Source organism: Chinchilla lanigera, unplaced genomic scaffold (genome assembly GCF_000276665.1).
Source record: "Chinchilla lanigera isolate Chin_1 unplaced genomic scaffold, ChiLan1.0 scaffold00063, whole genome shotgun sequence".
Taxonomy (NCBI): domain Eukaryota; kingdom Metazoa; phylum Chordata; class Mammalia; order Rodentia; family Chinchillidae; genus Chinchilla; species Chinchilla lanigera.
In genome coordinates, this window is record NW_004955464.1 from 8,360,234 (window position 1) to 8,388,139 (window position 27,906).

Consider the following 27,906-nt stretch of genomic DNA (forward strand, 5'->3'; position numbering starts at 1 on the left):
CAAAACCTACGTATATTTGAATGTGTCAGTTGCTGTTCTTAAAAAACCATACTTTTCAATACAACCATTTGTTTTTTGTTTATGCTGTCAGATATCAGTCATAAAACGTGGAGCAATTAAGAGTGAGGCTCAGTCATGCTGGAAATACAAAGAACAGGTGATATTAGGCAAGTGGTATAGCATTTCTAGGTCTTTTTTGTTCATCTATAAAAATAGAAGGGCTGACCTATGTGACTTGAGACCTTTGACGTCTATCTCTAAAAGTATGATTTAGCCCCAATTATTTTCAATTAAAAATGAGAGATAAGCAAAATTTCCATTTGAAAAATAAATCACAGTAAAGTTTGTTGATTGATTGTAGCATGCTGCCCTAGCCAGCTTGTGATGATTTAGTCAGAGTGATTTTAATAGGGTGTACCTAATGAAACCATGGTCATTTCCCTCGTTTCACTTCCATCACCCTGAAAGGTAGCTGCTTTTCACTTAGAATTGTCTTCCAAGTTCATGGTACTTTTAACAAGGGCCATCTGTTGAAAAAGTATCAATAACTAAGAGTAAGACTATCACCACTGCTTTTGTAAAAAAACAAAACACACAATAATCATGACTGTTAATTGTGCACCTACTTAATTACAGTGCTAGACAGTATGTACATGGGCTAATTTCATACACACTTGTATACATTATCTCACATAATCTTTGTCACAGTTCCACAAGGTAAATAGTAAAAGTTCCATTTCACATATAAAGAAATTATTTTTGGTTCACAGAAGTTCTGTAACTTACCCAAAATCACCCTACCTACCTATGCTTCTCTGCTACATAATTCTTGTCCCATGACCTTGCCATGTGAGAGGATTCAACAACAAAATAATTACTGCGTGAAAAACCCTGTAGGAAATATAAGAGGAGTATAAGAAATTAATATTTTGCTCAGGGAACACATAAATGTGAGATTCACTGTATCATAGAGTTGAGTGTTGGGTGTATACTCAGCCATACAATTGCAGCCATGCAAGCCTCTTTTCTATTCTACGCTTAACGATGTTGCTTCGACCTTTGCCTAAGTACTGCCAGGACAGGAAGATGAAGTCTTCAAGAGATAGTAATTTTTTAGCTGCTCTAAAAGCTGGAAAGGTCTTTGCTACAGTGCCTCTTCTAGACCTTCCACAACTTTGTTGTTTTTTGGTTCTAGTTTTATAAGTAACCTGAAAGTTTAACTTCTCTTCTTCCGTACAGCCTGTTAGCAATGTAACCATAACTCTCATTTGCCGTATTTTCCCTGCCTTTTCTTACCAAGTATAATTAGTTCTTTCCACTCTCCTTCATAAGATAGGGTATCTAAACGCAGGCTCTTCTAAATTTGCAAGGATTAAGCATGGTGCTCCAGATGAGATTTGTCTTGTTCTACCCACAATCTATTCTGTAGTTTAATTTTTGCCTTCCACTGGACTCGTGCAGTCAACTGAAACTTTACTTGTTTTCTAACGAGTCAAAATTAAACTAGATCTCTGCCATTCTCTACTAATACAGTTGATTGACAAGATCTTTGGGGGTTCAGATTCTGTTGTATTAGCTTTCCCAAATGGTATCACTCACAAATGAGCCCATAAGTCCATATCATCTTTACTCCTGTCTCGTTCTTGACAATTTTCTTAGTTCCTAGACATGTCCATCTCTAGGAAATTCTTCATCTCCTCTTATTTATCACACTTACATGTGGTCATCAGTGGGAACCTCATGTATTTTAATTTAACACATCTGTTTCTGACCACCACTTTCTACCACTCCACTCATTTAATTATCATTAATGCTAAAGGGATTTTTTTCTGTATCTTCTTTTGTTTTTATTTTACAGAAGAAAACCACTGAAAGAAAATGTGTTTATAAACTTTTGTTTAATTTCCCTGTGTCCTCCAACCCATTGACCCTTACTCTTTCTCACTCCCTCTGCCCTTTCCTGTCTCTGATTTTTATTTTGTCCTATTTAGGGTTTGAGATCCATCATTATCATTTCCTTGTGATATTTTGAATTCCCACCCTTACACTCTCTTTCTTCACCTTCCCATACCCTTGCAGTTGAACACCACTGTAGAAAATCACACTGAGGACTGAGCAGCCAACAGTGCTGGGCAAGCCTGCTGGGGTTCTCTGAGTAGGGCTTTGTCTGTTTGTTTGTTTGTTTGTTTGTTTGTTTGTTTTGCCCAGTGGGTAATCATTTTCATACAGCTCCACATTCATCAAATAGGTCGTCCCCCTCCTTACTACCCTTGCAGATATCCTCACTAGTTTGAGAAAATAGAAATCATCAGAAAGAAAAGTGACTCAGCTGTGCTGGAGGTCTCAGTTTAAGTACCCTCTCTCCAGAAAGGTCTGGTAAATCTTTCTAGAGAACACTTCCCCATTATCATTCCCTTTCACAGTACTTTCTTTGGGTTTTTCATAATAAACCACTACTTTCACATACTTAAATTATTTTCTAGTATAAGTTTCTTAGAATATAAGTTCCATATAAGCTTTACAAGGGTAAAAGTTATATTAATCTTATTCTTTTTTAGTCTTATGTTACATGTTTATAGTACATAATGATTACATACATCATGAGGAGTCAGTATGTGTACATAACATCATTTTTCATTACAAGGCTCAGTATTATTTGTTGGATGTTGAAAGAATGCAGGACAGCATAATGATTAAGTATATGTATAAGCTTTGAATTTACTCAAAGATTCAAATTCTGGCTATGCTGCTAGACACTATAATAGCCTTGAGCAAATTCCATTAACTTTCTTATGTGTAGTTTCTGCATTATAAAATGGAGATAAAAGCACATTCCTCAAAGAGTTATTAGAATTAAGTGATAGAAGTGATTTGAAAGAATATGCACTCAGTGCATTTCTTTATATGTTTTATTTCTTTGTCTCAGATATATGAAAATGTTGACAGGACAAAGCCAAGTGGTTGACTATTTGACCACTCTCAGTTTTGTAACACTGTACAATTTCCTGGTGGTAAATGAACTTACTTAATTTAGTATATATTTCTGAATCTTATCGTGAAAGGTTCCTTGAAACATCTCCTCATGCCTTTCTGAAGTCTAGATAATCCAAGCTTATGGAATGTTCAAGAATTCAGTGTAGTAAGCTCATTGTCAACTAGTGTCAGGTATATAGTGTTTTGTCTTGCCTTTTCTTGTCTTTCTTTCTCTTGTTTCTTTTTTCTTTTTCTAGTACTGGGAATTGAACCCAGCGTCTTCACATTAAGTTACCTGCCCCGGCCCTTTTTATATTTTATATTTTCAGACAGGTCTTGCTAAGTTGCCCAGGCTAGCCTCAAACTTGTAATCCTCCTACCTCTACTTCCCAGAGTGCTGGAACAACAGGTGTGGTCCACCGTGCCCAGGTAGACACGATGTGTTCTTAATGACTTATTCCTCCACTTATTCATCAACACTATATCCTGAGTACTCATAAACCATTTAACTAAGCAACTTTTCTAGATTTTGTAAGAGATTGAGGGCCAGCTTACTGATATATATGTTCTGAAAATCAAGGTATTTGTGTGTTTCTCAGATTATAATCATTTCATCATCATACATTCTAGTTTTCACTGACCCATTCATTCTACCATCTGTGCAAAAAATATTTATAAGCACTATGTACCAAATTAAAGCTTGATTTGGGAAAATAGTCTTCCTCTTTCTTTTTTCTCCTACATACATGCCATTTTTTGTATTTAGCATTTATAATTTCCTACTTGAAAAATGTATGTACTCACTGTAGGGGAGTAAATATAATGTAAAAACAGGAAATTAATATATGAAAGCCAATAAATGGTATTCAAAAACACTTGGGTTGATTTAAGTTTTGTACCAGCACACTAAATTCAGCTCTGGAATTTTGGCAGTTAAAAGGAGAAAAGAAGAATAACATAAGCATATATTCACTCATCTGCTCATTTGATGTGTGTTTATTGGGTTTCTCTTATGTACCAGGTACTGTGTTCTAGAGTTTACAGTTTACCATTCCAATTCTTACTGTCCAATATGTAGAAGTATTATCAGTTCATCTGAAGATTCCCTGACACCAAACTGAAGGATGAATTTTGCTGCTTGATTTTTCTATTTGGGAGTCATTAGGAAAAGTAATAGATGTAATTATTCTGTTCTTTTGCAGAAAACAGATTATTTAAGATAGATGTTGTATATATTAATCCATTGTAAAAACAGAGGGCTTTAGATTAAATCTTTCTTCAGTAGTAGTAATTCTTTAGGGAGCTTATATGCTGTGGTCCTTAAATATTTCTTTTTGATGATCTAACTCATAACAAGTACAGAACTTGTACATAATTACATATGATAGTTAGCATGTTCATTTGACCCTTCCTGTCAAATATTAGCTGTCTCAGCTGAGCCTTTATGCAGCACTGGGCTGAATTGACTCTTGCTTAAGCTTTGACAAGTGACTAAAGTGTTAATATTTTGTGCTGTTGCTCTTTTATTTTTTTAAAGACTCTTGTCCTGTGTATGAAATTTATTAAGGCTCATCTGCATTGTTTTATCCATTACAGTGATACTTCTTTTCATCTGCATAAGGAAATTACATATACATATTAGAGTTCTAAGAGAAAGAAACTTACATAAAATTAAATTGAAAATATTTCCTATAACAAAATCACAGTCTCCAAATTTGACAGCTAGAAGAAAAACAGAGAACATGACAGCATAGAGTGTGTGTGTGTGTTGAGGAGATATTCAAATCTCTACCTTAAAGTGGGCCATTATTTTATGATGGTTCTGATACATACTCTAGAAGTTATTCAACAATAAATTTATTTAGGAAATATTCACCACATTTTTAACTTGTGGGAAGAGAAAGCCAACCTTAAAGCACAGAAAAGAAAGGAAAAATAAATAGTGTTTATTAATTTGCAGACTCATTCCAAAATTAGGTGTCATATTCTTCGTTCTATAAGTAAAAAAAGTGAGGATCAGCTCAGAGTAAGTTATCCAAGCAAACTAGTAAGTGACAGTATCAGGTTTGTTGACTCCAGCAACTTAGTTCTTAACTATGCTGCTTGTAGTAATTCCCAGTTTAATATGTTAAATTTTTTATATTAAAAATGTAAACCTTTTCCAATTCAGTGGCTGGTAACAGAATGAAATAATATAAAACCTGCAGTTTGCTAAAAATCATAAGGCAAGTTTTGAATCATGAACTTGGGGATCAACACCTACCTATTGTGAAGGTCTAAATGACCCTGTGGCAGTGGATGCAAGTGAAAGGGGCCCTGGAGATCATGATGATTTTTACATTGATCATCTTTTAATTAAACTGACTTCAGATGTAGTTGGAAGAGGAAAAGGAAGAGTGTATGGTCAACATTGTGGTAGTAGAAATAAAGGTTATAGAAGCGTGAATTGACCCATTTATGCAACAAATATAGTTAGACACTGGTACTAAGAAATGGATAGATGAGTGGGAATTGGTTCCTCTTAAAAGCTGTCTAGTTTCCTCTCCTAGTAGTTGTCCAAATAGCTATAAACAGCTATTAGGTATTAGCTATTATGATATTGTCCTTAAAATATAAAGCCTTCTCTGACTTTATCAAAGACAGAATATTTTTAGTGTTTTAAGGACAAAAATCATGTCTTGTCATATATTTAGTGCCTCAAAGCCTTTCACCTTGAGTAATTTATAGATAACAAAGAGATTAAGAAATTACATAGTTCTTGGGGGGCTAAGTGTATCTTAGTGGTAGAGCATTTATATAGTATCCATGAGGACCTGCATTTGATCCCCAATACCATCCTGCTCCCAAAAAAGAAGGAAGAGAATAAGTTATATAGATGTTTAAAACTTCACTAATTTATTGACATCATTTAACAGTTTACTGTTGCTGGCAAGGCTAAGCCTCAAACAGGTGATTAATGCTTTTTTAAATTAGATGCTCCCAAATTTTATCCTATTTTCTTAAAATTACCTTTAGTTTGGTAGTATTTATAACAAGGACACATATTTCTATTTTGATGTTATACTATCCTTTTAAAAATGCAATATGTCCAGGGATATAGCTCAGCAGCACAGCACCTGTCTGGCAAGTGGAAGGTCCTGAGTTCAATTCCTGGCACAAAATACAAAAAGGAAAAAAAAAGTAATATGTATCAGTAGTCATTAAATGTGGATCCGTCCTTTGCCCAATAGTTCTACTTTGTGGACTCCCCCTTCCCCAAGGAAATACTTGGGGATATTTGTCTAATATTATGTATAATAATTTAAAACTGGAAAAAATGTCTAGTGGGTAGTTACGAACATGCAGCATATACATCTACTCAGTGGAATATCATTCAGTCCTTACAAATGCTGGAATTTTTTTTTTTTTTTTTTTTTTTTTTTTTTTTGGTCTTTTTGAGATAGGGTCCTGCTATGCAGTTCAGGCTGCCTTAAACTAACATATAGCCCAGGCTGGCCTCGAACTTGCAACGATCCTCCTACCTCAGCCTCCCGAGTGCTGAGCGTACAGGCATGCACCAACATGCCTGGCACAAGTGCCAGATTATTAACACCACCCAGCCATTGACTACAAAATGAAAAAGACACATTTGAGCAAAAGACTGATAATAAAGGCAAATGTGATTGAGATTGTTTTAGAAATTTCATATTTCATATATTTTTTATTTTATGTAAGAAGTTATTTTACTTTCAGCATTTATGTTTATTTCATTATTGGCAAACACATTTTTCTTTTTTTGTCTTTTGAGAAGGTTCTCACTGTGCAGTTCAAGCTGGCCTCGACCTCACTTTGTAACCCAGGCTGGTCTTGAACTTGCAACGATCCTGCTGCCTCAGCCTCCCAAGTGCTGGGATTACAGGTGTGCACCACCGTGCCTGCCTGTTGGCAAATACTTTAATCAAAGCTCTAAAGGCATTTAAAAAAAAAAAAAACTTCTTGCTTCTGTTCCTTTCCCAGGGACAAGCTTGTAAATTTCTTACTTATCTATCAAGAGATAATTTGTGTATAAGCAAACTAATAAATATTTATTTTTCCCAATTTTGCACAAATTGTAAGTGCTATTTACCACCTTGCTTTTTTCCCACTAACATTATACCTTAAAGATGCTACATATTAGTTCATAAAAAGCTCTATTTTATGACTACATAGTATTCCTTTCAATTCTCTAAAATACCATAATGTAACAATCACTTATTGGTAAACATTTTGGTTATATTCAACATTTTGTTAGTACAAACCTACAGTAATTAATTGTGCATGTAGGTGATTTCCCATGAAAATATATCTCTAGACTAAATACCCAGATGTAAAAGTGACATTAAGTGACTTTCTTTATAATCTTGCCAGTGCCAAATATTTAAATATTTACTAATCTGATAAATGAAAAAAATGAGTATACTGTAGCTTTCATTAAAATTTAGCTCATCCTAAGTTATTTTGAGTATCTTTTTACATGCTTTTGAGAATGAACTATACTGTCATTGTCAGACTTGGGATTACTTCCAAAAATCAAAGGTCCCCTCAAAGGATAAAGGATCATATCAACACCACACTGAAGATGATTCCCAATGAGAAATCCAGAAATGAGCTGAATAATAGGATGGGCTTGCACACATGTGGCACAATGTTCTTTTGTGTGTGTGTGTGTGAGATACCGGGGATTGAACTCACGACCTTGCACTTGCCAGGCAAGCGCTTATGACATGGCATAATGTTATGGTAGGAGGCAAAAGTCTTTGGCTGGTGTGGTTTTGTGTGCTTTCCAGCGCTGACAACTTGATGAATCTTACTCCACAAGTTAAAAGACCTCAGCTTTATTTCTAATTAAAGGGAATGGGGGACGGGGTTGTATGATACCTACATAGGTAGATGATTTCTAAGTTCCTTTGTCTTATGTTCTGCTGTTTCTCTCCATCTATATAAATGTAATTGGACAAACCCTGAATAAATGCATATAAACAGTAAAGTTTATTACTATTGTAGAAACTTCTAGTTTGGTCTATTTTAAAGGGCAGAGCGTTCTTACACCAAGATGGCTTCAAAAGATGTAAGTAAATAGCTGCAGTTAAGAAGTACATACAAACGTTTTGCCTCAAACTATCAGTTAATATTGGAGGAGTCCATCAGCACTGTTAAATGTAAATTTTTCTATACAGTGATGTCATTTTGGAGAAATGGTTCATACATGATCAGAAAGACATGGCTTAAGGATAAGCAGTTAGAAATTTTGATGTTGATTTTCTGTTGTAAATTAAATTTATTAAATAAATATATTAAAAAGAAAATAGTGATTTTAGTATAATACTTTTAAATGTTTGGAGTTTTGTAGTATTGCACAACTGCAGCATCAATAGTTGTGTTTTTTTATTTTCCTAATATGATACCTGCTGTTTCACTTTTCTGAGTGAGAATAGAGCTAGTAACTGTTTTTGGTTAGTCAACAGTTTGTTGATATTATATCCTGCTGTGCAAAAAAGATCTGTCAGTGTTGGCCTGGAAGTATCATCTTAATCAGGACAGTAAGAATAATAAAAATGTTAAACATTACACTCATCAGTAGTAAAATAACTACCAATTTTAAGGGCCTTCCATATTGTACACACAAGTCCAAGTGTTTTCTGAATCTTCATTTCATCCTTATAAGAAGACAAGTGTTTTAAAAGTCAGTTTTATTCCCAATTTATGTATGAGTTAACTTTAAATTTATAGAAGTAACATTGAAGTATAATAATCAGGAATCTTAATAGAGGTTTAATGACCTTTTAAAAAGAGTTTAATGGGCTTTTTAAAAAATTAAATATGTTTCTATCATTAGTACCTGGTATATAGTAGATAGGTAGTAAATGTGTGTAGAATTTCATCTCCCTCCCTGTAAATTTCTAGGTTTTATTTAACATATATTTTAGGAAGTGCAGCTTAGTAAAAGTCATTGACTTATGTAATTTTGACTTTGATTGAAAGGAACTAAACTATATCCTGTTTTGAATTGAATGATTACTTTTCTCATATCTGCTTTATTAGTAATCCCTGTTCCCATTAGCAAAATAGAAAAGACATGTGCTTCAGAGACTCAAAATTTTACTAATGATTAATACATGCTAAACAGATATTTTGTTTATTTTTCTCCAAAACTTTAGATTAAAACCACTTATCTTCTCATTCTTAGTTTTCTGAGAGCAAGAACTAGTGAATATAAAAGCATACCTCTTGTGATTAACCATTTCCTTTCATTCATTTTCTAAACCCTGCTTTCTCTTCGTCCTTTTCCCTCTTTTTAATCCTTCAATGAGTGCATCTATTATTTGTCTTTTCAAATTTGTCATTTTAGCTTTTCATTTCAGGAGATTGACTTGGCAACTTCCTGTTCCATTCCTCAAATAGCTCTATGATGGATAGGTTATTCAGTTTAATCACGTCTTCTGTGATAAAAAGACAGAACCATTTTCTCTTATTACAGAACAGTTGTCATTGCTTATCTTCTCAGGCTTGTGGGAATCCAGTGGCTGTAGAAACCATTCATCCCTTCATGAAATCTGACTGATAAAAGCAGAGTCATTGGCAGTTGGATTCACGACTTTGGTCCTGCCACTAGATTCACTGGTGTACATTTATCTGTTCAAAAGGAAGAAAATATCACAATTATGATACAGTTAGACCTAAAATATCTCCCCAGATTTGTGTGTGTGTGTCTGAGGTATTGGATCATGGGGTGTTACATGTTTCCTGTGTGATTCCAAAAAATTAGAGTGATTTGCCTATATCTGGTAGAAAACATCACTTTATTGGTTTGGTAGTTACTTGAATGACTGTGGGACTTCAAAGACTACCTGTTTTCAATATGCTTGTGGAATTGTCTTGAAATGGAATTCTCAAAACCACTTAGCCTGCTTGGTAGTCTGAGGCAAAAGGATTACAATGAGTTTAAGGTGAGCCTGGGCTACATAGTGAATCCAGGTCAGTCTGAACTACATAGGAGACCCTGTCTTAAAAAAAAAACAAAATACTAAGCCAGCCTGCCTCTCTCCCTCTCTTTCTGTTTCTCTCCCTTCCTCCCTGCATCCCTCTACTTTCCCCCATTTCTTTCTCTCCTTTTTTGGGGGGTTATCCTGTTTAGAATTTAATATCTCATGTGAGACTAGTGCTGTGATGGACATCTACTGTGTGATACCCATTTAATCCATTGGCATGAAAGTGGGGCTGGGGATTTAGCTCAGTGGCACAGCGCCTGCCTGGCAAGCTCAAGGTTGTGAGTTCGATTTCCGGTACCAGAAAACAAACAAACAAACAAAAACAAAAACAACCATTGGCGTGAACAACAAGGACTTATTTTCTCTCTTTTGTAAGAAATGGCATTCCAACTGTTTTTTGACATGTTTAACTTCAGAGGTTGCCAGTGATCAGATCAGGGTCAAACTGCCTTCAGATATTTTCTTAAGAAGCAGAAAGAAAAATGTGATCCTAACTTGCTAGCCTCCTGATCTATACATCGCATTGGTGAGTTAAAGCTATATGGGTGTGAAATTTGGTATAGAGGCTTAGGCTTCTTGAGCACCTTTTATCTCGTAATAGTTGTGGAATGTGAAGATTTGAATTTTCATGGCAGCACTGATATTTCATGGCTGACAATGGATTTCTTAAGGTCTTGTCATTTCAAATTGCCTTGAGGTCTGGTTATTGCTGCTCTAAATGTGTATATGAACCTGCCTCCCAGTGAACTTAGTGCAATGGCGCTAACTTGTCTTGACACTCTTGCTGACAGTTCTAGTAGCCCTTAACAAGATCTACTTTCTGTAGTCACAGCTCAGGTTTTTAAGGAATCGGCCTAACTTGAAATGAATTTCTATAGACAGAAAATATATTGGCTTTAAAAATTAAGAGGTTTGATTCTGTTTTGAATTTGGATATCAAATGAATCTGAGCACATGACATTTTAATGCCGTTTGTCTTTTCAAATAGATTTACCTTCTAATGCATGTGATGACAGGACTTTGCTCATCAGCTAGAACATATATTTTGGAGGAGTTGTTACCTAAAATATTATCATAAGGCATAAGAAAACACACGATTTAAGTTGCCTTTCATGAACATAATTAAGAATTAATAAGCCAGTACCAGTGGCTAGTCCCCAGAATTTCCACTGTTTTGCCTTTTGTGACCCGTGTTATTAAAAGTCCATTATTTTTACAGACTTTATTAAATTGGATCTTATTAAAGCATTCTATATTTGCATTTGGTCTTTCATAATTCATTATTATTATGACATTTACTTTTTACCATCAGATCTGAAAACATATCATAAGCTACCCTTTTCTCTTGAAAGAAATGCTAATTTCAAACAGTCCTCTAATAGAAGAGAAAAGCTTTATCAGTTTTTTCATTTATTCCAGATCGTGTTAAGAATACTAATGCTAGACTTCAGTATGCTAATATTGCTGAGCTTTTTTTGGTCAAAAGCTTAGAATTATTGTTTTTTATCCCATACTAAGTACAAAACTAGAAGACCTACTACTACTAAAGAAAACACAATTCTAAAGTGAAATTCTTGATTCTAAAGACTTGTGAAAATGTTTCTAAATTCTATTTCGTAGGATGATGCTAATTGATTTATCTTTATACCAGACTATTGTTACTTATCCTATTTAAAAAATTCTTTTCTCTTGAAATTTATTGGGTTGTTTTTCTCATAGTTTAGGAGGTCTACCTTACAATATTTAAGACTGAGAATCCCATGCTGTCAGACAGGATGTATCCTATTTGATAAGCATTTTAAGATTTAATTGAAACCTCAGCATATGACAAGACTTCGTGTATCGCTACAAAAATGTCTAAATTTTACATAAGTAATAGTGAGGTTTTGCTAGGGTACTAGTAAATTTATGAAACTGAAATGAAATTTACTTTGATTTTTGTCTCATTTTAGGTTTCTAACAATGTGTAATCGACACTTTGGCAGTGTTGTTGCACAGACCATTCGGACTCAAAAAACTGATCAGTTTCCACTTTTCCTGATTATTATGGGAAAGCGATCATCTAATGAAGTGTTAAATGTGATACAAGGTAAAGTACATGTCATAGGAGAGTAAAGTCTTATGTATGTGATATGCTTACAACTTTAACTGTCAAAGCTGACAGTCTTTCTATTGATAAATATCTTTGCATGTTAACATATAGAAAATTCCAAAGAAAAATATCTCCAGAAAGTACAGGTATTGTATAAGATGAAATATGCTGCATAAAAAGTAGAGCAAAATACCTTTTTTTTTTTTTTTTGTACTAGGAATCGAATTCAGGACCTCATGCTTGCCAGGCAGGTACCGTGCCACTGAGCTATATCCCCGGCCCGAGAGCAAACTATCTTAATAAAATTGCAAACCCTTGAGACATAAACTATTCCATTTAAAGGTTTAGAATTGCTGAATTCTCTAAACTAAAAATTAGGTCATAATCAGTTGTCAAATAAGACATTTAATTGAAAGAAATGCTTATCTTTAGTCGTCCAGGAAGTCTAGTGATTGTATTGCAAATTGGATTGTTCATAGTGGCACCTGGTTTTCCTTATTTGTGTGCTTCTTTTGTAGGATGCAACTCTGAGGCATGAAGCTATTTGGAACTATAGATTTAACTGCAATGTACATTCTTTTTTTTTTTTTTTTTTGTACTGGGAATCGAACTCAGGACCTTGCACTTGCTAGGCAGGCACTTGTGCTTCTAAGCTGTATCCCCAGCCCTGCAATGTGCATTCTTCAGGGGAAAAAAAAGATTGTTTTTCTGCTACAAATGCCCTCCAAGGATTAGTGTAAAATACTATTTTGTTCGTACAGAGCTTAATTGAAAACAGTATGTCTTTTCCACCATCAGAAGAATGTTTTCAAGCGCTCCCAGCAAAAAGCTTGAGTCTGGAATACTTCATTTCTGCCCCCACTTGAGTCTAGCAGGGAAGGGACATATGTAAATTCCAGTGCCTTTGAAACCCAAACAAAACAAACTTGACATTTTATGTTTTCTCTGTAACCTATAGCATTCAGTTTCATAAACAGTCTAAAAAGACCTAGGGGAACCAGGCAAGGTGGCATGTGTCTATAATCCTGGCGACTCCAGAGCCTGAGGCCACAAGTTTGAGGCCAGCCTGTACAATAAAAAATAAAAAAATAAAAAGGCTGAACATGTAGCTCAGTGACAGAGTGCCTCTGGGTTGGACCCACAGTGCTGGAGGATGGTGGTATCTTCTGATAGATCAGATTTATATGGGATGAATAGATAATATGGATAAAGATAACTTTTTATGCTTGCTTTCCTTGTCAGGGGCAATATTGCAACAGCTAGTGGTTCTCAAAGCAGGAGCCAAGGACTCTAGAGGTCGTCTAGGCATTTTCAGAGGATCTGCAAGGTCAAAATTGTTTTCATTATTGTAATAGACATTTTTTCTTCCTTTTTAAATGTGTTAACATTTGCACTAGTGGCTCAAAAGCAATGGTTTGTAGAACTGTTGTCACATTGCCATGATTCAAGACCATGATACAAGATTATATTAGTAGATATATTCTTCATTGCCATGTACTTGTAGTTAGAAAAGAAAGAGCCATTTAAGAATGTCCTTGATGGAACAGTAAAAATTACTTATTTTAAATTTTAACCCTGTTGGTTTGTGTGACACAGTGGCAATGGATTAAGCATTTCTTCTATAGCATCCTAATGTGCACAGCTTGTCTCAGAGAACAGCACATGGATAGTTGCTTGAGCTGAACCATTTTTTTAGAAATTATTTTTACTTGAAAATATGACTGACAGGCAAACTATACTTTTTAGCCTGAGTGGTTGGAAAACATTCTCTATAAAATGTACAAAATATACCTGTCACTTTCACATAAAAGAGCTGATAGTGTTTGTTGCCAGTGATAAAGCTTGAATTGTCAAGCAAAAATTTATATCCTCCACAGGAAGATTGACAGCTTAAATACTTTTCTGTTTATGTTAGTCACGGTATTAACAAAGATGTGTTTTAATATCATACAATGAACTGTGTCAACATTCAGAAGAAATGCATAACTCAGTAACCACTATTTTCTAGATGCATCAGTGCATAATACTGTAAAAATCATACATTAAAAAAAAAAAACTTGTTCAAAAGGCAATGGATCTAGATATGGTACCACATGCCTATAGTCCTACCGACTCAAGAGGTTAAGGCAACTAGATCTTGAGTTTAAGGCTTCAGTAACGTAGTGAGACCACACCTTTTAAAAAAAAAGTCAATGGATTAACACAACAAAGTACAAAATTTTTATTGATAAAAGTTTCAAATTTACACACATCTTCAAAGATGTGTGTCTGAATGTAGTTTCCAAAAAGAATATATGCAATTATATATTAAAGTATGTCCTGCTTTTCCAACTACACATATGGGTGAGGCCAGCTATTCTTTGTAAATTTCAAGCAATACAACATATTGTGAGTAGTTTAATGTAGAGGTGAATAAGAACGTATTGTTGCTTTCTACTGAACCAGACACTACAGAAATATGTTAACCTGGAATAGGTTTATACTTTATCGTGTCTGGGGTGGTGATGGCACTGGAAATTGAAACCCGTGGTCTTCACAATGAGCTACATCTCCAGCCCTTTATTTTTTAAGTTTCCTAAGCTGGGCTTGAACTTACGATTTTCTTGCCTTGGCCTCCCAGAATGCTGGGAGGTAGCATACACTACCATACCCAGCTATATATTCCTACTTTTAAATGAATTGATAAATATATGTTAAATATTTCAATTTAATTTCTAATATTAGAAATGTCAGCAGCTATGACACACATAAACAAAAGTTATTTCAGGGTTTCAAGTTTTTAAGACTGTTAAAGTTTAAGGTCCTATTTCAGTTGGATATGAGTAAGTTTGTCCTGAACTGCATTCGCTGTAGCTTTCCTCTGTCTTGTATCAGTTAAAGGCTTACGTATAGCATACCTGTCAGCCCATTTTGGCAGTGAGTCTTCCATTTAGAGCTAACCTGTAGATGATGATGAGCAGTGCCTTACACTTGAAAATCAGTGGTCACTTATGTATAACTAAAGGACCACATATAACTATAGTATCTTCCCACTAGTGATTCCAGTATACTCCATAAAGTATTCATTTCCTATACCCTGAATCTCAGTCACTAAGTTTGCAAATGAGATATAGCTTGCCTTGTAAAGTCTACATTAAAGGTACTCCTAAACCACTCTTGCTGTCATATCTATTAACAGAAATTATTAGTGGGATTTTGCGTGCCATGTATTGGACACATCTCTATTCCAAGAACCTGACAGAGGTAGTATTACCTTCATTTTGAAAATACGAAAATTGGGCCAGGGATGTAGCTCAGTGGCACAGCACCTGCCTGGCAAGTGTAAGGTTCTAAATTTGATTCCCAGTACCCCTCCACACCCCACAAAAAAAATTGATTCTTAGCTACAATCTACTCATTCTCTTATTCATTTATTTGATAAATATTTCTTAAGCCCCTGTTGTGTACTACACATTTTCTAGGTACTAGATCATACAGCCTATAAGTGGAATTTGGGTTCGAGCTCTATTTGCTTGATGCCAAAATAATCTTTATTCTCCACCTTATTTGAGAGAGCAGTTTGATAGTTGACACGAACAAATTTTCTTTTCCTGAAGACTGCTAGTGTTCCCTAACCCCATGCTGCCAATGATCATAAAAGGAAAACTGGGGAAAGAACCAGTGAAAGTTCATGCTAGTTAAGCCCTACTCTGGGAAAACACCACCCAGGATGTTTGCTCCTTATTGTCCTATTGATGGTCATTTCACTAATGTGACACAAAGACTCCTCAGGGCCTGCAGAAAATTATCTTTCTGCCTGTAGGTTTGAGAAGAGAATTTCCTCATCTTTATTTACCTTCCTGAATTTCGTTCTTGGAAATAACAATGACTTACATGCATTCAGGGGATAGTGTATGTGTTAAATGTTATGGACTTGGATAAGGAATAAATAATATTAACAAAAACCAGACATTTTAAATAGCCTCTTCACAAAGATCATTTCAAGCAACTGAAAGAGGAAAATATCAATTGAGGAATAAAAGAAATCAAATGTTTTCAGAAATTGAATTACTATTTGTTTCACCAGAGAATTTTTAGTACTAGGAAATAATTTTATGCAAAGGCAGTGTACTGAGGTGGCAAAGAAGACAGGCTTTTTTTTTTTTTTTTTTTGGTTTTTCTCCGGTACCGGGAACCGAACTCACGACCTTGCGCTTGCCAGGCAGGCGCTTTTGCCGCTGAGCTAAATCCCCAGCCCCTAAGACAGGCTTTTGAGTCAGACTTTCTGGTTTCAAATTCTGGCCCCACCACTGAGCCAGCTTGATTTTGACCGGGTGGGGTTATTTAAGTTTGTTAAGGCTCGTTTTCCTTCCCTTAATTAATGGTTGTTCAGATTAAATGAGATAGTATGTAAAGTGCCTAGCCTAATCACTGACATTAAAATGATAAGTAGTTGTTTCTAGTGTTAAGAAGATATTTTCATGATTTGAAAAAAATATGAATTGCATGACTTGGAAATGCTTCTCTTTATACTGCTAAAAATCCTTTTCTTTAAAAGTCTGTTAAAGCTGTTTTGAAATTTCAGCTGCCAATGTATTTCTGCAATTTCAACTGTCAGTGTGTTACTTTAGTCTTTCTTATTGATCATATGAAGCATTTCAGTGAAAACATGAAAGTATTTTAACACGATATTAACATATTAGTTTATAATTTTTAGACTGTAGTTATTGCTTTCTGATTAATCCTGTAAGTTATTACCATTTTAATAACTTAAATATTTTGAGGTTTTGTATGAGAATTTTATGTATAATAAAGTTTGATACTCCCTTTATTGTTAGGCAACACTACAGTGGATGAGTTGATGATGAGACTGATGGCTGCAATGGAGATATTCTCAGCCCAGCAACAGGAAGATATAAAGGACGAGGTAAGGTAAAAGGTTAGGCAGACTTTTAATAGGATTTCAGCGAGGTGATTTGTCAAATAATGATGCATGCTAGTAGCATAATTGATAAGTAAGGCTCACGAAGATACATTTCCAGATTAACCAAAGCCTTTTATGCCACTGAGGTTATGTTTTAGTCTTTTCGTGATCTCAAGACTCAGTAACTTGTCTAAATTTATGGATTGCTTACACTGTAGGTGACTCAGGGTGGTAACAGCAGGTCGGTTTGCAAGAAATGAGTTTGAAGCATGTTCCAGAAGAAACTACAGTCCATGATATCTTGTCAACTCTGGGTTTTATCAGTCAATTTTAGCTCCGGGCTTAGGAAAAAGTGCTATGTGGGAAGGATCGCTCTAAAGACAGACAGATAGACAGACAGACAATCTTGGTGCCTGGTAGTGAGGACCACTACAGAATAGTTTCATTTCCTTTCATTATTGTGATGTCCTGCTAGTACTTCCTGTTGACCTAACCTAATTAGAAACTGGAGGGCAGGAAAACCACTTTGGACCAGAGGTTATATAGAGCATTGATCCTGAGGGACAAATGGATGATAGTCCAGCCCAGATTAATATGATTCTATTTTCAGATGAGAGAACTGATGGTCAGAAGTTTAGTAAATTTGGGGGCTGGGGATTTAGCTCAGTGGCACAGCGCCTGCCTGGCAAGTGCAAGGTCATGAGTTTGATCCCCAGTACCGGAAAAAAGAAAAAAGAAAAAAAAAAAAAGTAGTTTAGTGAATTTAGCTAAAGTTGTATAGCTGCTAAAAGCTACAATAAAAATCTCAGTCATTAGTACTTGATCAATCTAGAAATTTCTCTATTTGAAAAATAGCCTTGGGCCAGGGATCTAGCTCGGCGGCACAGGCGCCTACCTGGCAAGTGCAGGGTCCTGAATTCAATTGCTGGTACCAAAAAAGAAAAAAAAAAAGAAAAGGAAAATAACCTTAAGTAAAATGTGAAATACTACCATTTGTTAATTTAAGCTTACAGATACCTGTGAAATTTCTAGTTTTTAAAAAATTTATTTATTTATTTATTTTGGGGATCAGGAATTGAACTCAGGACCTTGTGCTCACCAGGCAGGCACTTGTGCCTAAATTTCTAACTTTTGTTTGCTTTTAATTTTTAAAAATTTCTGTAAGTCAAACAAGGGAGACTATGATTTCTAAGCAATAATAAAAAAGTTTCCAGGTATGAGTTTTTTCAATATAATACTCTTTAGTTATTGCAAGTGCAAAATACGTAGACAGTTTTTTGGGTTTTTTTTTTGTTTTTTTTTTTTTTTAGTTTTTCTCCGGTACCGGGAACTGAATTCACTACCTTCCGCTTGCCAGGCAGGCGCTTTGCCGCTGAGCTAAATCCCCAGCCCCCTTAGACAGTTTTAATATAACTCTGTACTATTGTACTTTGTTTTACTTACCTCTGTCTTTCACTAGGCTTTCAGTTTAAGAGTAAGGATCCTATCATAATCATGTTGAAAACTCTGTCCCCTAGTACCGTACCTAGAGTAAAATCAGTACTTATTGTTTATGAAGTGATTGAATAATGTTTGGAAGACTTTACATGAAATAAAATAACTTGAAAAAACAGTATTTCATTATAATGATAAAAGATTTGCTGTATCTGTACTAACATGAAAATTTGGAGTTTTATAACTAGTTTAGTTTTCAATGATCATTAATTCTTTTAGTCCTGTAAAGATGTTCACCTTACAGTTTTTCTTAATAGTGTTTCATTTACTTTGAAGGAAAGGTAATCAAGTAGATGGTGGGAAGATGTGGATCTGTTACTCTGTATTTTGTGACATTTTGAAATAACGAAGTACTGTACTTAGTTAGGAATTTGTAATAATAGGTGTGTTGCCTTTCAAGATTACATTTATCCTGGAACAGAGGCGTTGATTGACAATAATTCATCAAACACATTATTCAACCATTTAAATCTTGAGTCTCATTAGTACCAGATTTACAGATTATGTCATGTAATAAATAACATGTGGATAATATTCACATGCATTTTCCCAGTTCATTCTTCCATCTTAATTTGTGTTTCCCATAATTTATTGCTAAAGAAATTGATTTTAATTCCTTTAATACTGAGCACAAAATTTAATATGAGGGTTACAGGAAAAATCCAAGGCTTCATATAATTGAAATTTTGATTGAAAATTAACTATAAGAGATAAGGATTTTTCTGTATTTAAGACAGTTATCATTTAGGTTATAGAGTTCCTAGGTAAAGGTTTTCTAAGTTCACTGTTTTGAAAATCTGCATAGGTCATAATGATTTGATATCTGTTGAATATGTGCTAAGAAACACTGTTCCTTATAATTATGAACTTGCGTTTATTTAAAAAAAATTACAACTAAAACTTCATGTTAAGTTTACAATTAAAATCAAGTTAGTGTGTAGAGGATGGTTTCCTAGCACTGAATGTATTTAAACTTAACTTTGGTTAAGTTATATCCATGATTTAAGTGACTATTCTACTAGTACAACCAGAAATACCTACATACAGTATAAAGCTTTTATTAAATCTAAGATCCTAAAATGTTTTTCTACTCTGAATCATTCTTCAGTGTCCCAAAATGGACTAACCTTTATATCATTGATTGCTCTATCTGTAACCAAGTCATGTACATTGTTTGAGCCTGTATTTCTTACAGAATTGCCAAATTTTCTTCTTAGACATTTTTATGACTAGTTTCATTTTGTAAAATGTTTATTGAGCACCTGCCATGTACATATCACAGGGGCAGGTAGAAAACAAGTATCACTTATAATAGTAGCCATATTTTAGATTCTCTTAATTTTTATTTATTTGTTTAGAATTTATTTTTGCTTAAAGCTTAGTTGCAAGTAATAGATGCTTTCTAACATATAAATGAATTAAATGTTTTTCATTTGCACTTTATTTTTAGCTATACATAATCTAGAAATCTCTGATAATTAAGAGTTTGTAATACTAATTTCCTGATCTACTTGTCATTTTATTTGTTTACTCACTCAACAGTTGTTTAATGAGAACTGTATCCTGGATACCCTTTCAGCCTAAACTTTGATTAACTTTTATCTGAGCAGTTGTAATTGTCACATCCAGGTGTTGGAAATCAGGGCAGATTTCCAGGACAATTATATCACTCTCATGCTTTTGGTAATTTTAACAATACATTAGCAAAACATGGGCAATATACACTAAAGGGGCATTTTATGTACTGCATATTGTTGACTTCAAAGTAGTAAAGGGACATTTTAGGCTTGTTGCAGAGGGTTCTAATTAAAAACAGTACTGCCGCAGCATAGGAATGCTATGCTTTTTAGCTTATAGCAGCTTTTGTGTCGTGAAAGGTGATAGTTGATTTTGTGGTTTGCTACATGGAATACGTTTTTTTAAAACTTTTTCTAAGCTTTGTCTTAATTTTACTGTTTTTAGCAATCTGCGCCTGTTCCTTTGCTCAGTTTAAAATCTCACCATTTTCATGCCCATTCTCTTTGCATAGCTAACAGTGACAAACAGAATAGATTCTGACGTCTATTGCTGTTAAGTGCAGTAAGAAGTCATCACAAGGCATACAGAGAACAAAAACAATCTCTTTGTACAAAACTAAGGCAATAGTTACCAAACAGAACATCCTTTAAAAGGATATTTTATTCTCTATTTGTTTAAAACGCCCCCAGTCACCCCGCCAACACATATCCCGTCCTTAAAGCTAGCCAGAATGCTGCTCACTGAAAAGTAGTGCTGTTAGAATTTTCCATGATATATTTATATACAAACTTATATATGAGGTTTTGAAAGGAGGGTTTTGTTTATTAGCACATATGTGTAATACATGATGTTTACACTCCTTGTAGGAACTTGACACAAGTACATAACCCACATTAATTCCTTTTCTCGTGCCCTTTCCCTTCCCTCCCTCCCAGCTCCATTCATTTCTTGATCCCTTCTGCAGTGAGACCCCACTTCCTATTATATATCTTTTATTTGATTCCTATTTTTACTCGGGGTTTCTCTATATAAGAGAAACAATGGGTTATGTAAACCTGTGTGTACAAGGCACTTGTAAACATCAGAATTCTTCTGAAATAGGAAATGCCATAAAAGATCAAGTACTCAGAAGTAACTTTGAGAAGAAAGGACTGATTATGTTAGCTGTTGATGATTAGGGCAATAACTGGATAGCTGACTACATCAGAGATGCCTATTGGTAGGAAGGTACTTTCTGCTCAGATAGAGAGTTTTTGTTCCAATGATTTTTCCTCATAGTTACGTCCAAATCACAACAGATGATAATTTTGATTTGTATATTTAGTATGTATTTATGGAGCTTTTGCTAGTATAATAGACAATATGTAAAGGTCTAGATACACAGATGTGAATAAGATATACAGGGTCATTGGTACTACAACCCATAAATTCCAGTTATAGTCTATCAGATGGTCAGATGAATGAAGCCCCTGGGTTAAACCTAAGCAGGGTGAGCCAGACATGCTATGTAGGCATTTTGGCACAGTGGGACAAGAACACAAAGAACAGTTCTTGCAGTTCCCAGTATAAGCTACAAGCAATTAAAAAAAGTAAAAATGAAGGTATTAACAACTGTTCTTCAGATTCTTGCCTCATGTCAGAAATAGCACAGGTCTCTAGGGCAGTGTTGATTATTGTGATTCTTGGAATACCTATCTACCAAGGTTCCCAGACAATGAGTCAGTTTTGTTCAAACTTATTTACCTTTAACTGGGGCAGCTGACTTTGGCATATGAGCTTTCATGTCATTTACACTAATGTTAAAGTTGCATTCATTATTCCTTGTTTAAATTAGTTATGTTTTAGTTCCTCAAAGTTAATTATGATGCGAATGTGGTTTTCGGAAGCATAAAAGTAACAAAGAACATACTATAATAAATACAGCTAATAGTATAACATATTTCAAACTAGTTCAACATTAAGGTAGACATAATTTAAGGACTCTAGAGCTAATATCCAAGATGCCAAGGTAGACTCTGGTTGTGATGATTTCACACACTGGCCATAAAAGAAAAGTTGATTAAGAAGTGAATATATGAAAATTTATTGTAAAAGTCTGTTTATCCCTACTGCCAGTGTTGCTGTTAGGATATTTTTCATAAAAGCATGAAGCCATCAAAGTTTTTGCTTCTTCTTCTTTTTTTTTTTTTTTTTTTTTTTTTTGAGACAGGGTCTCACTATGCATTTCAGTCTGGCCTTGAACTCACTTACGTAGCCCAGGCTGGCCTTGAACTCGCAACGATCCTCCTGCCTCAGCCTCCCAAGTGCTGGGATTACAGGCATGCCCCACAACTTACTTCATTATTAAAGCCCACTGACCTACCTCTGTTAAATCAGATTTTTTTCTAAGCAAGAGAGAAGTGATACCACCTTTAAAAAAAAAAAAAAAAAAAAACTTAACTGCTAAAAGCAGAAAAGAAATAAACAACACAGTAGAAACTCTCTTTCAATGTGCTCCTGAGGTAAAACTGTATGTAAATCCTATGATTGCCAAGAACCTTGTAAAACCAGCTAGAAAGTTAACGAAATATTAATGCTACACTTACCTAACATGCATGAGTCCCTGATTTCAATCCCCCAACACTGCAGGGGAAAAAAAAGTTTAAAAAGACAATGGAAGCCAAGTCTGAGGGAGAAAATCTTACATCAAACAATTAGAAATGAAAAAGGTGGGGGCTGGGGATTTAGCTCAGCGGCAAAAGCACCTGCCTGGCAAGTGCAAGGTCGTGAGTTCGGTTCCCGGTACCGGAGAAAAACCAAAAAAAAAAGAAATGAAAAAGGTGAAATTACAGCAAAAAATGCCAGTCATTATTAATTACTCCAAAAATTGTACTCCATCAAATTGCAGAATCTTGAAGAAATGGACAGGTTTCTAAACATGTGTGGGTTACTGAAGACATAAAAATTCTGAACAATCCAATAACAAGCAACGCACCTGATGCAATAACAAAAAGCCTACCAACTAAGAAAATCCGAGTTCTTCATGGATTCACTGCTGAATTGTACAAGACCCTCAGGGAGGTTTTACCAACAGTACTCCTCACACTCTTTAATGAAGCTGAACAAAAGAAAACAAGTACTTCCAAATTCATTCTTGGAAGCCAGCATTACTCTGCTTCCAAAACCAGTAAAGGACCCAACTAAAAAAAACTACAGGCTCGGAAGCTCCAGTGGCACGATCGGTTAGCGGGCGGTACTTATATAAAAACTACAGGCTAATTTCTTCAGTGAACACAGACGCAAAAATTCTCTATAAGAATTGGCAAAAAATCACAACCAGGTAGGTTTTGTCCCAGTGCTATGAGAATGTTTCTACACACACAATTCAGGAAATATAGTACACCATATGGCAGAAGCTAGGACAAAAATCACACGATTGTCTTGGTAGATGCAGAAAATGCTTTTGACAAAATCTAACACCTAAAAAGTCAAAAGCCTTAAAATAGTAGGTATAGAAAGACCTTACCTCAGTCTGTGAAAAGCCATTTATGACAAACTGACAGCAAACATACTAAATGTGAAAAAAGTAAAAGCTTTCCTTTCAAAATCAAAAATACAACAAGGATGTCCACTATCACCACTCCTGTTCGTAGTAGTACTGGAAACACAGAGCAATCAGGCAAGAAAAAAAAAAAAGAAAAGGGTTATGTGTAGTAAAGGAAGACATCAAATTATCATTATTCACAGATGATGTGATCTTTTAAATAGAAGACCTAAAGTGTTCCACAAAAGGCTTCTAGAGTTATTAACTACACTCAGCAGTGTAGCAGAATACAAAATCAACACATAAAAATAAATAGCATTCTTGTACAGCAGTAGTGAGCTCACTGAGAATAAAATTAGGAAAACAATACCATTCTCAATATCACCACAAAAAATTAAATACTTAGGAATTAATGTAACCAAGAAAGTAAAAGACCTCTACAACAAAAGCTATAGAACTCTGAAAAATGAAATCAAAGAGGACATCAGAAAATAGAAAGATATCCTGTTCCTAAATAGACAGAACCAATACTGTCAAAACTGATACATGGAGGAATTGCAATCCCAGTCAAAATACCAACAGCATTCCTCACAGAAGTAGAAAAAACAACCCTAAAATTTATATGGAGACACAAGAGTCACAGAAGAGCACAAGTAATCCTGGGTAATGAGAGCAAAGCAGGAGGCATCACAATTATGAATTTCAAATTCTGTCACAAAGCTACAATGATGAAAAACAGGATGGTAGTGGCACAAAAAAAGCTGACACGTGGTTCAGTGGAATACAATAGAGGATGCAGAAACAACCCCAGACATGTTCGGCCACCTGATTTTTGACAAAGGGGCCAAATATATACACTGGAGGACAGATACCCTTTTTAGCAAATTGTTGTGGGAAAATTGTGATTATGACAAATTAAGAAGCTTCTAAACAGCAAAGGAAACAACAGAGTGAAGAGACATCCCACAGAATGGGAGGAAAATTTTGCCAGCTACATCTCAGATAGGACTAATACCTAGTATATGTAAAGAATTCTTATAACTCAGTAACAAAAAGAAATTACTCCAATAAAAAATTTTGCACAAAATCTTAGAAAACATTTCTTCAATGAAGGTAAGCACCTTCATTGAAAAGATACTCAGCCTCACTGGTCATCAAGCAAATACAAATCAAAACCACCATAAGGGCCGGGCATGGTGACACACGCCTGTAATCCCACCACTCTGGAGGCTGAGGCAGGAGGATTGCCACAAGTTCAAGACCAGCTTGTGCTACATGGTGAGTTTAAGGGCAGCCCAAACTGTACAGCAAGACCCTCTCTCAAAAAACCAAAACAACACACACACACACACACACACACACACACACACAATAAGATACCATTTTATATACCTACTGTGGTAGGTAGAATAAAAAACTCAATAAATGTTGAAAGGATATGGAGAAATATGAATCCTCAGTAATTACTAGTGAGAATGTAAAATAGTACAAGGGCTTTGAAAAACAGTCTAGTAGTGGCAGCTCCCTAATTGATTAACTATAGTGTTATCATATGATCCAGCCATTTTACTTCCAGTTGTGTAACGAAGAGAAATGGAGTCATATAGCCATGCAAAAGTTTGTACGTAAATGTTTATAATAGCATTTTTTCTTAAGAGCTGAAAGATAGAAACAACTAAAATGTCCATCACTAGAAAACTGTGTGAACAAAATATGCTCTATAGATAAAATGAAATATTGTTTGGCTGTAAAAAGAAAGTTTTAATACATGCTACTTCACCAGACATAGTTAGCACACCTGTAATCCCAGCACTCATGAGGCTGAGGCAGGAGGGTTGCTGTGATTTTGAGAGCAACCTGAACTACATAGCCAGACTCTATATATTGTAAAAAATAATAATAATAATACATGCTACCTCATGATACCAACTGAAATAAGTCACAAATACAACCCCATTCATATAAAAGTCTAGATCTTTCCCAAGGGAGAAGGGAATCAGAGATGGAAGAGGGAGAAGAATAGCATAGAAGTGGAAAAGAAATTGGGATGTATTATGTATATATACCAACTACACACGGCTCACAAATATTAGGTACTGTAAACATGTACCAAAAAAAGAAGAGGCCCAGAGATGGGTGGAGGGGGAGAGAGGGAGGGAAGGGAAAGGGAATGAAAGAAGAAATTAAGTATGTTCTGTATGAGTGCCAACCTCCCACAAAGAATGTAAACATTATGTACTGCACATGTGTACTAATAAACTAAAATTAAGAAAACAGTAATACGGCAGTTGCTTAGTGATGTGGGGAATGGTAGTGGGTAAGTTGGGAGGATAAGAGGATTAATAGCCTACAGTGTATACATTTCTTTTTCAGTTGATGTAAATGTTTTAAAATTGACTATGATGATGGTAGCATGTATTTGTGAATATGTTAAAGAACATTGAGATACACAGTTGAAATGCACATAGTGGCGTATGACTTACATTTTAATAAAGCTGTTTTTTAAGAAAACTATAAGTTCATCTGGGCATAGTGGTGTACACATGTAATCCCAGAAGGACTACCCCAAGTTTGAGGCCAGCATGGGATGCATAGTGAGTTCAAGGCCAACCTGAACTATACGGCCAGACCCTGTTTCCAAAAAAAACTAAATTAATTAATGCATACATACTGTAAGTTCAGTAAGATTTCTGAAGGAATATCATAGTTATTCAAATTAAGATTGTACCTAAATGGCAATCCACCTACATTGCTTTATTAATACAAATAGCTAGTAATTAATATGTCCCTCAAATCTTGAAGTGGTATTGACAGAATTAATGAAAAGTGCTTATTAGACAGACTAAATTCTTTTTACAAAAAATTTAAAAATTTCATAACAATAATAAGAGAATAATAAGTTAATACACAGTGTATCATTATCTTCAAAGTAGTTACTCAAAGAAACACTCTCTTACTCTCTTACCAAGAAGAAACAAATAGATGCATATTAGAGTTTCCCAGGATGTAGAGCTATAAAGTAGTTTGGGGAATTACTGTTTAATGGGACACAATTACCTTGGGGAATTAAAAAGTCATGGAAGCAAATGATAAAACATTGTTGCACATTGTGACTATTCTTAATGCCACTAAATTGTGTACTTAAAATAGTATATTCTATGTTATATTTTGCCATGATAAATTAAAAAAACACAAAGAGTACATGTAGTTTCAAATCTAGGTGCCCCCTCCAAAAAGAAAAAGAAAAAGAAAAAAATCCACAAGTATTGAGCCCTGTTGAAAGAAGAGAAGTAAGAGATCACTGTGGCTTGGCAATTTCAGTTGTTAGTTCTGGGGACAGTACAGGCTGGACTTTACTGGAAACTGATATAAAGTGGAAAGCATTCAAGCTCTGCCTTTATGAGTTTGAATCTTGAGCAGTTCATTATTCTTCATCAAAGTCCAAACTTTTATCTATTTGGGGAAGCAGCAATGTCAGAAGTACCTTAAAGAAAGGACTAAGCATCATCTAGGCATAGCAGCTCATGTCTACAATCCCATCTACTTTGAAGGCTGAGGCAGGAGGATCACAATTTTGAGGCTAGCCTGGGAAACTTAACAAAGTCCTGTCTCATATTTCTTCACAAAGAGGAGCAGGGCTTGTGGGTGTAGCTTCATGCCAAAGAGTTTCCCTAGAATTCAAGAGCCCTCTTGGGTTCTATCCCTAGTACTGCAAAAAATAAAAAAGGCATAGGTGAGGGCTAAGCATGTTTTGAATGTCTGCTGTGGCAGGCATAACTTTCTTAAATAAAAATCTCTGCTAGTTTCAATGATAATTCTAAGAGATAGTTGTTGCCCCCATTTTATCGAGGAGCAAATTTAGGTTTATAGAGGTTAAGTCACTTGTTCAAGATTGTACAGTTGTGTCAGAGTCAGAATACACACTTAGTTTGCATACATTGTAATTCCTTGTAAAGCTGAGGTGCAATTATATTGAAGAATCATGGGGTAAACTCAATCGTTGTTCTTACCAAGATTAGGTAGTCAAGATAGACTCACTTGAAGGGTAGATTAGACATTCCTAAGTATCATATTCACTTGAGTAGAATAAGAAATTTTGTCATAGCTGCCTAGTTATGTGTGTGGAATAATGCTCACTGTTAAAAATACATATTTACACACCCTCTTTGTTTACATTTGTTGCTCTCATAATGCTTGCTGATGGACCAGTTCATCCCAGCCTGACACCTCAGAGGAGAAGTTAATGATTGTCAGAGATGAAACTAATGTAAAGAGATTTGTGATTCAGCATTGGAATTATAATTCAACACCTGTTCTGAGCCAACCCTCCACATTTTTCCCTTTTGCCGGAGGTGGAGACTTCTTTGTGGATTACAGTAACACTTTTTGACAAGCT

The 27,906-nt window shown here is 35.1% G+C and overlaps 1 protein-coding gene across 1 annotated transcript in view; it reads left to right on the forward strand.

Moving 5' to 3' along the window:
• Faf1 (Fas (TNFRSF6) associated factor 1) overlaps positions 1-27,906 on the forward strand; it is a gene marked incomplete at its 5' end in the record, with an annotated part of 440,455 nt that overhangs the window by 322,890 nt on the left and 89,659 nt on the right. Inside the window, 2 exon segments of the mRNA XM_005398612.2 lie at positions 11,933-12,069; positions 16,890-16,978. Of these exon segments, the coding sequence (XP_005398669.1) occupies positions 11,933-12,069; positions 16,890-16,978 (226 nt within the window).